The sequence below is a fragment of the Manihot esculenta genome, chromosome 1 (genome assembly GCF_001659605.2).
Source record: "Manihot esculenta cultivar AM560-2 chromosome 1, M.esculenta_v8, whole genome shotgun sequence".
Lineage (NCBI taxonomy): Eukaryota > Viridiplantae > Streptophyta > Magnoliopsida > Malpighiales > Euphorbiaceae > Manihot > Manihot esculenta.
In genome coordinates, this window is record NC_035161.2 from 22,645,279 (window position 1) to 22,658,432 (window position 13,154).

The window sequence follows — 13,154 nt, forward strand, 5'->3', positions numbered from 1 at the left end:
GAAGAAAAGATAGCAGATTATTCTTAAAAAAAAAAAAGCTTGCCAATAAACTAATATCTTTGAACAAAGCACCAAGGGTTTTTTCTTTTCCAAGTTAAAAAAATTTTTTTTTTTTCAATTTCTGGTCTGAAATTTTTTTTTTCAAATTAAGGTGAAAAGGAACTCAATCGCATTTTAAAAGTGCAGTAGAGCCTACCACGTTTTTAGAGCGTGGTAGAACGCTGCACATGCGCGCGTGGAGGCACGTTGAGAAGATACAAATGGTGCAAGTGGCTCGCTCGTGCCCTCAACAATCGCTGGAACACAAGGACAGGTCGATCAACAGCCTAGCCATCTTCTAGAGAGTACAGTGACTTAAACCATTAACATTAGGCTAGCAGTGGGTTTAATGACAAAACAAAGGAAAACTTTTGAAGTACGTTTCAAAATATTCGCCCTTCACTCTGATACCATGTAGAGCAAGGCTTATTTTCGTTAAGTGGAAAAAATGAAAAATTCTTATTTATAATTTTTATTTTTATAACATTCACAAATAGACGTCCAATTGCATTTTTCTCAAAAAAATTTCCACAAGGCAAATCTTATTCCACGAGGAAATATTTAACATTGTGCCGATGCATGAGTCACCAATACTACAAGAAATAAAAAAAAAAAAAACCGAATCTTTAAAAACTGGAGCGGACAAGGCGGCTATTATGCCCCATTTCAAATTGAAATTCATTATACAAAAAACCACCTTAAAAATTATCACCTTAGATGTCGAAATATGTCGGTCGAGAGAACATACTTTGTTATTGCGGAGTTTTTATATAATCAAAACATGCAAAAGTTAATTCTTAATATAACTCAATATTTTGAAAAAAGAAATTCTTAAATTATAGGTTTAATACTAATGTCAAACGGTTGCTTCGTTCCGTTCTAATATTGGAGCCGTGGGAGTTATAGAGACTCGTTAACAAGAATATTGATGAATGAAAAAAATAATAATAATAATAAAAATAGCAACAAGTTCAGACGGCATTGTCCTTCTGTCGCATCAACACTGACCAAGTCCCGCCAAAATCCCAAAGAAAGACAAGCATGCTACAAATGACCCAAAGAAAGGGGAAAAAAATTGCAAGAACCATGAACCTTAAATCTACAATATACGGCAAAAATTCAAATGTAGCACATGCTAAGCCTCAATTCTGTAAGTGTAATATGGCACCAGGTTCTAATAAATAAATCCTCATTTGCCAATAGAAAAAAAGCTAATGAGATAAGATGTCTGATACTCGATCTTGTGCATCTGGGGGAATCTCCCTTCCTGGAACTCGAACTTTCAGAAGACTACCATACCTGTTAAAAAGTTCAAAATATATTTTTTAATAAAATATTAATTTGCACCTTGACTAAATTAAACAGCAAGTCATAGGAACCCACTCTGGGCCTGTAAACAAGTGCTCATGCTCTGTGATGAAAGCAAGCAAGGCCTGCAAACCATGCATATTAATAACAAAAATAATGTTGCAGCACAAATATTTATAAATGAAAAGAAAATATAAATAAGTTTAAGCTGACTTGCCTCGAATGGCATATTTAATAGTTCATAATAGGTGCGAGCATGATCTAATCTCTGCTGTACAGCTTCGCTATCAATTGATGGAATAGCTGCAAGGGCCTGTAACGCCAACATTGTAAAAACTTTCACATCAAAATTGCATGTTACATTTCAACCACCAGCAGACGACCTTAGTGATAAATTATGCATTTCAGCTATAGACTCAAGTAATTTTATGACCCTCTCATAATATATAATTACCTCCAATTAAATTCCAAACCACAAAGCTAACTGCAATAGCAGAGGGTAACAAGTTTACCTGTTCTAGTGCAATTGAATTTCGACATATCTGTTGAACTCCAAAAAGGTTAATGGCTTTCATGTCAGCCAAAGCCTAAAACATTATGCTTCCCAATGTTAGTGAAAAACAGAACAGGGCAATAAAAAGGCAGAAAGAACTAATAAGTCCCTGAACTTTCAATTTATCCCTGTTGACCAAATAAAACACTGACCTTTAAAGTTCAAACAAGTGATAACTTAATAGAATATTATTTTTTATAAAAAATTATTATTTTTATTCTTCAATTTTTATGTTATTGTGTTATAATTAAAAATAGAAATAATATTTATTACCAATATAAAAAATAATATTCTATAATTAGAAAATTATTTTCTTAGGTCTTAATTTAACTCTGAATGTAAAGTTCAGATTTTTATTTGGCCAAAATGTCAAACTAGATTTACTTGGAGATTGATAAAAAGTTGAGACTTATTTGGACCTTTTCAAAAAGAAAAACGCTTAAAAAGTTTCTGGTTTTAACCAAATGTTTGGGTAAAGTAATGGTCAAAACCTTGATTGACATATTCGCTGCAATACCACAAATTCCACCAAATATATAGCCAAAAGGTCAAACTAGACTTACTTGAAGATTGATAAAAAGTTCATAGACTTATTTGAACCTTTCAAAAAGAAAAACACTTTAAAAGTTTCTGGTCTTAACCAAATGTTTGAGTAAAGTAATGGTCAAAACCTTGATTGACGCATTCGCTGCAATACCACAAATTCCACCAAATATATAGTTTCGCTTTACTCCTGCCACAAAAGGTGCAATTTCCTCATCCCTGCGTGTTATCTGAAAGTGCAGAAATAGGACTCCATTTAAATTTAATTCCAAGGGCTCACCAACAGAATAAGGTCAATAAAATTGAAGGTCACTTCCTTTCCTAAAACCTTGCATATGTTTTTCAGAGAAACAGCATACATCTGAAAGTAAAATAATTAGATCAGAAGTAAGAAAGAAAACATAAGGGATTCCATGATTTTTCTTCATTGTTCTTGTGAATGCACTTGCACAACATGATTCAAACAGTAGCTCAGATCTGGTTCAAAAAGGGCACAGTATCTTCTTCAAAAAGGGCATGCTTAAACAAGGAACTAGACCTAACAACTTAGATCTTGTTTTCTCTCAAAACTGAGCTAATATCGCGCATATTTATATGCTAGGATAGGCTAATGCTGCTCAGGGGTAATTGTAAGGAGAATTGAGAGTAGTTGTCTCCTATTTTAATAGGAAATAGAATAGGATTCTTCTTACTCTATTTCTATATTGTTTGGGATTCCTATGTTATTTGAAATTCCTAGTTAAACTTTCCTACTATTTCTATTTTAGTTTTAAGGGACTTTTATTTTATTTAGAAAGTTATTTTGTAAATTTTACATTAGTTAGGATTAGTTTATCTCTATTTTGGTAGGAGCTATCTTCCTAAATTATAGATACCCCATTATCCTATGTTCCAAAATTCAGCCCTCATATTCTCTTTCTCACAAGTGTGTGTTAATTAGCTACGTGCGTTAGGTAATCTCTCCCATTATGGTGCTCTTAAGCTAAACTTGAACCTGCAAGACAAATACAGCAGCAGATTGTTGGCTGTTGAAACCACTCCAATGTCTAAGTCAGTTAATAAAGATGAGGGGATTAATGACCGACTATTATGGATTCAGAAAAACATACCTAATAATGATTTGGTCTCACTATTTATAAGCATGGATTCAACATCCTATTAGGACTCGTGGAATTAGGATTCTCTGAGAATAAACTCCTCATATTAGGAGTTTGAGTCCCTCCAAAGATACACCTGTCTGATATAGGACTTTGAGTCCTATTAAGAGTGCAGTAGTAGAGATTGTATGTGATTAGGAATTGGATTCCTTGCTATTATGGTGATAAATCAATTTGTTGTATCGATCATTCAGTTATCAAATCCGACATACCCACTTGGTCTCTGTTATAGATTATAAGAAGTAAATATATTAATATAGGAAGTAAATATTGATAGATGTGTTAGTTGCTTAATTTTAGGGATTGCATGATCATAGGTTTATTTCTTTTCATTTTTAGATATAGTCTCTCATGTATAAATATGTTGTAATTTTTATTGTAATAGACAACAAATATTAGCTTTCTACAAGATATCAGAGTCTCTCCCGTAGAGATTTAAATTTTTTAGAGATTTAGAGCTCCTATTCTTTTAGGTTACCTATACAGGGTAACATTTATCTCTCACTACCCACCTAGAAAGAACGCTGGAGCATCGGCGAAGCTGCCCTGAAGAGCCAACAGGTGTCCAGCCGGCGAGTGAGCTTCACGCGCCGCAACAAGGTTTTGAACTTTTGATGCCATCCCACTCGCCAACGCGTGGAGGCGTCGCCTGTCCGTCACTGCTCCAGTCACCCTCACCATCAAATCTGTGGTTGATTTGCCATTTGGGTGCTGGGTGAAGGCGTTTTTGGTACTGTTCACGTCCTGTTTTTTGATTCTGTGTTTCTTTTGTTGCTATTGCTTTAGATTGGTTGTTCTCATGACTGAAGTTAAAAATACCGTAGCTGAGGAGGTGATTCCTGCAATGACTAAAATCACAGAACAAAAATTAAATGGATTTAATTTTCTGCATTGGAGTAAAACTCTGTATTTATTCACGAAGTATCAAAATGGATGATCATCTTACCAAGGATTCTCCAATTGATGAAACTAGAAGAGATTGGATGTGGGATGATGATTGATTATTTTTGCAAATCCAAAATTTTATTCATAGTGAGGTAATCAATCTTATTAATCATTGTGAATTTGTTAAAGAATTAATAGATTATTTGGAGTTTTTATATTCTGGCAAAGGAAATATTTCTCGTATTTATTATGTGTGTAAGGCATTTTATCGAGTTGAGAAAAATGATAGAACTCTTTGGAGGTTTTATATTTTGACAAAGGGAATATTTTTCTTATTTATGATGTGTGTAAGGCATTTTATTCGAGCTGAAAAAAATGATAGAACTCTGACCTCCTATTTTATGGATTTTAAAAGTGTACGAGAAACTTAACGTCTTGATGCCTTTTAGTACAGATGTGAAAACTCAATAAGCTCAACGAGAACAAATGACTGTTATGAGCTTTCTTACAGGTCTCCCTCCAGAGTTTGAGACAATTAAATCTCAGATTCTTTCTGACTCTGAAATATCATTTGTTATTACTACTGTGAACCTAGACACACTAAGAAGACATGCCTGAAACTTCAGAATAAGAATCAGCGCTCACAAATGGCGCATACAGCAGTTGAGGCCTCTCCTGATCAAGGAATTTTAATATCTGCAGATGAGTATGCATAATTCACTCAATACCAGGCATCTCTGAAATCCTCTAACTCTTCTATCACTGCAATTGCCAAGTCAAGTAACTCTAACTCTTCTATCACTGCAATTGCCAAGTCAAGTAACTCTACTGCATGTCTTGTGTCTTCATCCTCCAATCTTAAGTCTCATGTATCGTCTTCTTATATTACTCTTGCTGATGGCATTAAATCTTCTGTCATGGGTTCTAGACATGTCAACTTAACTCTTTCTCTTTCTGTATCCTTTGTGTTATGTCTTTCTAAATTCTCCTTTAATTTGCTTTCCACTAGCAAACTCACTCGTGCATTGAATTGTTGTGTCTCATTCTTTCCTGATCATTGTGTTTTTCAGGATCTTTCGACGAAACAGATTATTGGTTGAGGGCGTGAGTCACAGAGTCTTTATATCTACCTAGATCTCTTGCATGTTCCACGAATTTAACGATTTTTGATGTTCATTGTCATTTGGGGCATCCTTCTCTCTCGGCTTTGAAGCAGTTATGTCCACAGTTTCACTATTTCACTCTGTCTGTTTTAGATTGTGAGTCTTGTCAATTTGCCAAACATCACTGTTTACCTACAGTGTCTCGAGTCAATAAACAGGCTTTGTCCCTCTTTGAGTTAGTGCATTCAGATGTTTAGGGTCATTGTCCTATTATGTCTAAGTCTGGCTTTAAGTACTTTATTACTTTTGTTGATGATTTCTCTGGCACTACTTGATTATTTTTAATTAAGAGTCGTTCAGAATTATTCTCTATCTTTTGTGCCTTTTATGCTGAAATCCAAACTTAATTCAATATCTTCATTCGAATATTGCAAAGTGATAATGCTAAAGAGTACATTTCTAGGGAATTTCAATCTTATTTGTTATAAAAAAGATTCTTCATCGGTCTTCTTGTGTTGACACTTATTCACAGAATGGAGTTGCGAAAAGGAAAATCAACATATTATTGAAGTAGTCAGAACCCTCGTCTGTCAGTTTAAAATTTTTTACGGCAGCTTCTTGGGTCTCAAATTTGTTGTCTCTAGATCACCTATTTAGGGCGAGTTGTTTGTGTCACCACCCCTACTGATCAAAATCGCAGCCAAGATCAGCCTCTTGTCCAATTCCGGCGACTGGACGAAGCGCATGTAACCCACACGCACCTTCCTCTCTCTTCGCTCCGACGCCATACGCCAGAGCGTGTGACCTTTTCTGGCGAGATCCGGCAGTTTCGTCTCCTCTTCTAGCGTCAATTTGGCTTGGGTATTGCAGCATTGAGTGATGTTTCGAGGGTTGGTACTCCAGTTAAGGTGATTATTGTTATTAGCTTTGGATTTGGATTTGGATATTCTGCCACTTGGAAATTCTATCTCTTAATCTACTAATTCCATTGGTACTCCGGTGGTTTTTCTAGCAATGATTCTTTCCGATAGACTCGCCGTCAAGTCGCGCTTCTAATCTGTTGGACCCGTGCCTTTTTCACCAGTGCATAGTAATTCTTTCTTAACAATAATTTTTCGCTGTTTCCTGATAGAAAAAGAGTGGTGTTTTCTTGAAATGGCAGTAATTTGTGTGAGTAACGTAAGAACTTCTGATAATGTTTTTGTTTCGTCTCTTGATTCTGCTACATGGATTATTGATTCTGGTGCAAATAGACATATGACAGACTCCTTTGAAGGCTTGCTTTATTACCTTCCATGTCTATAATGGCATAAGTTTTTTAACAAACAACAATGACGGACTCTGGTTAAACCTAGCCCAAACTTAACAAACAATAATTACATTCCTTCTTTACATTTTTGTCATTGATAGGAGTTCAGTATGATCTACAATCCTTCAAGGATAAAATTTTAAAGAGTCTCACTATTCCCACCCTTGAAGCCATCTAAGGTCTATAACTGGTTGTTGTGCGTTTCCTTAAATGCAATTGAAAGCAATGCAATTTAAACATTTTGTTAGCAGTGCAGACAGGTAATCATAAGAGACAAGGTGTATATTTTACTTCATTTTGTTATTTCTCTAGATATCTCTACCTCTACTGCATTTCCAGCTCGGCCTCCTATTATCCATTCTATTCCAAATGACTACAACCTCAAACAACATCCTAGCCTCTTTGTGGTTAGATCCAACATCTTATGATCATAATCCCAGTTTGATCTTCCTATTAAGTTAAATATCAACATACTTATACTATCTTCCTTTGTTTCTTATGGTCATTTATCATAAAAACTCCTTCTTTATGTGATGCTCTTCAAGAAGAAATCTATAAAAAGCAACCAACTAAGCTTGTTGCTCAAGTAGAGTGAAAGTTTCTACTTCGCCTGTGATTAGTTTTGGAGGTTCACTAGCCAGTTCAAGAATTTGGAATACAAAAGAGCATGTGCAATCAATCAGTATTTTATAAAAAGATGATGTCGGCATATTTTTCTTGGTTGTTTATTTTGATGCTATCATAGTTACTTGGAGTGATATTGCAAGCATTTCATCTCTGAAATCCTTTATTGATATCCAATTTCAAACAAAGGAATTGAAAAGTATTTTTCTATCTCAAACAAAATGAATGTTCTCAATCCATTGGCAAATACGGGAAAATTAGGTGTTAACCCAATTTGCAACTCATCAAAAAAGTAGTGAATTGATTGAAGACCTTGAAAGTATAGGTGGCAAAATGAACTTCCTTACAATGACATCCTGACGTTAACCTAAGTTGTTTTGTGTTGGTGTTTCCGAACTTGCTATGGTAGTGTTACCTTGATGCTAGGGGTGTTCAACTTCGGTCTGGGTACGATTCTTGTTAAGAACCATAACCGAAATCAGAACCAAACCTTAGGTTCTTTGATTTTTAAGAACAAGAATATAGAACCGCATTTCCATTCAGTCCCAATTCAATTTTAACCAATTTCGATACGATTTTGGTTTGTTTTAGGTTCTTATTTTGATTCTATTTTAACTTTAGTATTTAGTTTCAACTTTAGTTCAAAGTTTGATTATTGCACATAAATTACAATATTCTTATGTTCATTTTAAAATAATTATTTCAAATTGTCAATAATAAGAATAATTATACTAACATTTACATGATAATAATATAAATATTATAAATATATTATAAATAATTCTCAATAAGAGTATTTTATTATTTTTTATTTAATTATTAATTATATAATTTTAAATTAAAGATACATGTGTAATTAATATCTAAAAGCATATATTATACAATTAACATGTGACATACTTGTATAATCAAAAACTGAAGAATTTAAATACATTTATAATTGAAACTATTTTTGCTTAGTAACTCAGTGTATTGCAACCTATGTTATGTGATGTTGTCTACGTTTGCCTTTGTCCTAGGATTGTTGGACCTATTGCAAATTCCTAATTGGATGTACTGTAATAAGTTGCATCAAGTTCTTTAAGGTGTTGAGAGGAAGCTTTCTGCTTCTGTATAGAATCTCATCGAAAAAGAGCATTAGAATTGATGAAGACTTTATGCTTTAACTTAAGGGGGAGTTTTATAGAAAATTATTTGTACTTAGTATCATATATATATTACTAAATAGGTATAGTAATTTATGATTCCTATTTACTTGGAAAATCCCTTGATCTATAATATCATATCATACATGTCTTGGATCTTCCATTATAAACAGAAAAAATTTGGTGTTATGATATGTAGAATACAAATGAATAAGAATGTACCCTTTTGAAGTTTTATGTCCATGGATGTAGACTTTCACAGCCAAACCACATAAATATTTTCATGTTATTTTCTCTATCTTCAATTATTTTAAATTTAACAGTTGCAGAAAATTACCTTAAAGACTAAATTTTTTTCTCAAAAAAAAAGATGGAAGAAAATGTGGTTTGCCATATTACAAGGACTAAATTAGAAATCATCCTTTAAGTTTTAGGAGCTTTCTGCCAATTGCAAAATAAGACAAACTATGGGAATTACACCATGCTAACGTGCCTTGGATCACACCAATAGCACTGATGACTTAACAGACAACTTTGCCATTAGAATAAGATTCATGGACCCTGGTCCATAGACTAATTTATCTACCTACTGAGCTTTCAATTGTAGAAGGGTGCAATTCCTACCCACGACAATTAATTCAAAAAAGATTTCCTCACAAACTTTACTTCAATCAGCACTATATTGAATTATGGGTGCCCCGGGCGGCACGGGGGGAGGGGGTGGGGGGGTGGGGGTGAGGCTCTAAATGAATCAATAAATACCATAAAATGCAATCCCTTTCTGTGAAAATGATCAACAATAAATAATGAACCAATAAAAAAATAGCAAAAACACATTCTTTGATTCAAAAAATATGTTGCTCATATTCAAGGAAGAATATGAGATCTACTATGATTCAATCAAAACTTGTACATAATGATACAAACCTGTGCTGTGAGCGAAATAATAAAGTCGTCTGGCTCTTCGGCATCTTGGTCCTCCAAGTACTCTCTGTTTGACATTTCCTATTTGGAGATATTTTCAACACATAATTAATTTCAAAGATCTCAGACCCAATTAATTCAAAGAATTCATTAACACACATCTCTCAAACCTGCATGTGAAAAATAGTCTCTAATTGCATCTCTACACGCAAAACCTTCAAGCAATCAACTGCAAGTTTTCTATAGTCATCTGAAAATGATGCAAGATCCTTTCCCTTCACTTCTGCTTGACTTGACCTTCTTAAAGTTAGCCTGCATGCAAGGCCATATTTCTTCATATAAACCACAGAACATGATTTCGTTTAAATCCCATAATTCTAGAAATCACATTATTATAGGAATTGTGTATAGTTTTTTATTGCAATTAGCTTACTATTTTGTTTCCTATTGTCGGTTAAACCTTTTTATATAAATAGGAGCTTCGTATATCTCCAAAGCTAAGAATACAAAATTTCTTAACTCCCAAAACACTAGGGTGCTCAACGTGGTATTAGAGCCCTCAATTCATTAGGGCCTTGTGCTATTCATTGGCACAATTCAAATCAATGTTTATGTTTATTGGCTCTGTTCATGTTACAGTTTATTGGCACTTTTCACATACTGTTCACATGCATTGTTAACAGCAAGTAGAACTTTTTTGGAAGATTTTTCCAGATCAAGCTCTTTGTTTTTTATCCCCTTTACTTAGACTTTTGTCAATTTTTTGGGTTCCATTTTTCCAAAAATGGCTGGTGAAGAAAAGGGTAGCTCAAGCAAAATATGAGTTCATTGATTCACAACCCCTCTTTAAGAATCGCTCTTGTAATGCTTGATGGGACTAATTATCTTGCATGCTCAAGATCGTGTGTTTATTGAAGCTAAAGTATTGTAGGGTAACTTGCTGGGATAAATCAAAACCAGAATATACTAGCTCTACATTTATAGGCAATGGGAATTAGAAACTGTCTTATGATATCATGGCTTTTCAACTCTTGCCTCAGACTCCTCAAGGATATTTACTGTTGAACAGGGCATCCACAATTTAAAATGCAATCTCTTAAACCTATTCTCAAATGGGCAATGATACACAAATTTATGAGCCATGAAACAAGGTTCATGGATCAAAAGAAGGTGAGGCACCACATTTTGCTGAACTGAGAGCTCTATGGCAGTAACTAGAGTATCACCAGATGTTCAAGTTACATATGCTGATGATACTATCAAATTTTAAAAGTTGATTGAAAAAAGCATATGTCTAAAACAGTGGATTTTTCTGAAGAAACATTTGGGAGGATTTTAAATGAAGAACTTCAGACCCTAATGCGTCTGTTGTCTCAGCTTGAATCTCAATCTACTACGACTGTCTCTTCAAATTTTATCAAATCAAGTACTACTTTTATTGCCAATAATTATAAATCTCTTTGAATTATAGATTTTGAAGCAAACAAATTGTTGAATCGCATGTTGGTTTGGGATAGGATAATGTGCCCTCATAAGGACCTTAGGTATTCCTCCACTTGAGTTAACATTTGAAGTGAATTAAGACTAACCCAAATTTAGCGTGGTATCAGAGCTTCCTCACCGATGTCTCCCTTGAATATTTCACGCTCCAGTGAAGTTCTGAGCGTGAAAGGTACGTTGAATTCCACATTGATTCGGAATAGGAGTAATGTGCCCCTTATCCCTTAAGCACTCCTCCACTTGAGCTCAAACCTCCCCTTGAGCTTGTTTTTGAGGTTAGTCAAGCCACACCCAAAATTAACACAAATATAAGACGACCTCTTTAAACCAGACCCCATGTTCAGGAATAAAGAGGGTCCACATAGTGGATGAATCCTTAACCACTATATATGGCACAGGCAGCTTTGTTAGGACATTCTATAAGTGTTAATGCAGAGATCATCCAATGGCATTGGCTATTAGGACATCCATCATTTTCTATTTTAGAAAGAGTAAACCAAATTTTATTTAAATAATACAATATAGAAAAGGTTCCTAGTTAGGAGAATTCATATCTTTGAGATCTTAATTAGGCTCGATTATATAAATTTTATTCTTATTGTAAATATTCCTATTTTAAGTTGAAGAATTTTGGGAAAATTTAGAGTATTCTTGTATTTCACTCTTAATATTTACAATTGGTTTACATGACTATTTATACATAAAGAATTATATCTAAACAGAAAGCAAATAATCAATTAATAATTACAGAGATAATTAACGATCCTAATCAAATCAAATCATATCTCTAAAATCAGATAGGATTAGCAAATAAGTCAATACTACTCTTAAGTTGGTGCAAAGATGTCGCACATGTCCAACTTGTAAATCAGATTATGGTAGATCTTGTTGTTGAGCCCTTTAGTAAACACATCCGCAAGTTGCCCAGTATAAGTCACATGAACTGAGTTCAAGACACCATCTGTTAATTTCTTTTTTTTAAGTGCCGATCAAGTTCAATGTGTTTCGTCCGGTCATGTTGGACTGGATTTTGTGCTATAATTATAGCATCTTTATTGTCACAATACAAAATTATCTTGTCTCTCTCGGGCAACCTCAACTCCTCCAATAACTTCTACAACCATAAGAGTTCACACACACCTTGGGCCATTGCTCTGTATTCTGCTTCAACACTTAACCGAGCAACAACACTTTGTTTTTTGCTCCTCCAGGTGACAAGGTTCCCTCCCACAACTGTGCAGTAGCTAGAGGTGGATCTCCTGTCATCGAGAGATCCTGCCCAATCTGCATCTGTAAAAGCTTCAACTCGGAGGTGACCATGTTTGGAGTAAAGAAGCCCTTTCTCTAGCGCAGACTTTAGGTATCTCAAGATATGAAGTACAGCCTGCATATGAGTCTCGCGAGGGTCATGCATGAATTGGCAGACTAAACTAATAGCATAGGCTATATCCGGTCAAGTATGTGAGAGATAAATTAATCTTCCTACCAATCTCTGGTATCTTCCAATATCCACGGATTCACCAGTTCCTGCTTCTTCCAGCTTGTTATTACTTTTAATGGGAGATTCTCAAAAACCATTTTAAAAGATTCTCAAAAACCATTTTAACCAAAACTCTATACTCCTTCACCTTCAAACGAATTAAAGGAAGATAACAAAACCTAACCCAGTGAACAGTATAAGAAAAAAAAAAAAGGCCTCCCCCCAACACCCAAACGGTAAACGAACCACAGATCTGACAAGGGGGCTACAAGGTAACTTCGGCGTCCTCCCTAAGTGGACGGTGAGAGACAAATATTACCATAGATGGGTAACACAAAACAACAGGAGCCCTAAGTGTCCAAAAATTTAAAACTTAACGAGAGAAAAAAAATTAAATCTCTACGAGAATAATGGCTCTGATACCATGTAACAAAATAAGGAATAATTGGGAAATTTCAATATATTTTTCCATTGAAATAAGTGGGTATATATACAGATTACAAAACATTGTTAAGGCAACTCCTAATAATCATCTATCAATCAATTAACCTATAATTACGTAATCTCCTATAATTAATGTAAAG

The 13,154-nt window shown here is 34.4% G+C and overlaps 1 protein-coding gene across 7 annotated transcripts in view; it reads right to left on the bottom strand.

Annotated features, from left to right (window-relative positions):
• Positions 1–964: 964 nt before the first annotated feature.
• LOC110626859 (exocyst complex component SEC8) overlaps positions 965–13,154 on the bottom strand; it is a 39,686-nt gene continuing 27,496 nt past the window's right edge. For 2 of the 7 annotated variants that reach the window (XM_021773006.2, XM_021772997.2), the window contains 7 exons: positions 9,761–9,902; positions 9,594–9,671; positions 2,572–2,673; positions 1,860–1,934; positions 1,565–1,660; positions 1,423–1,472; positions 965–1,338 (listed from right to left, as the gene is read on the bottom strand). In XM_021773006.2, the coding sequence (XP_021628698.1) occupies positions 1,251–1,338; positions 1,423–1,472; positions 1,565–1,660; positions 1,860–1,934; positions 2,572–2,673; positions 9,594–9,671; positions 9,761–9,902 (631 nt within the window). In that variant the 3' untranslated portion in view covers positions 965–1,250. Of the gene's footprint in view, positions 1,339–1,422; positions 1,473–1,564; positions 1,661–1,859; positions 1,935–2,565; positions 2,805–9,593; positions 9,672–9,760; positions 9,903–13,154 lie in introns of those variants that run through there. The other 5 variants (XM_043955429.1, XM_021773013.2, XM_043955435.1 and 2 more) reach the window with 5 other exon arrangements.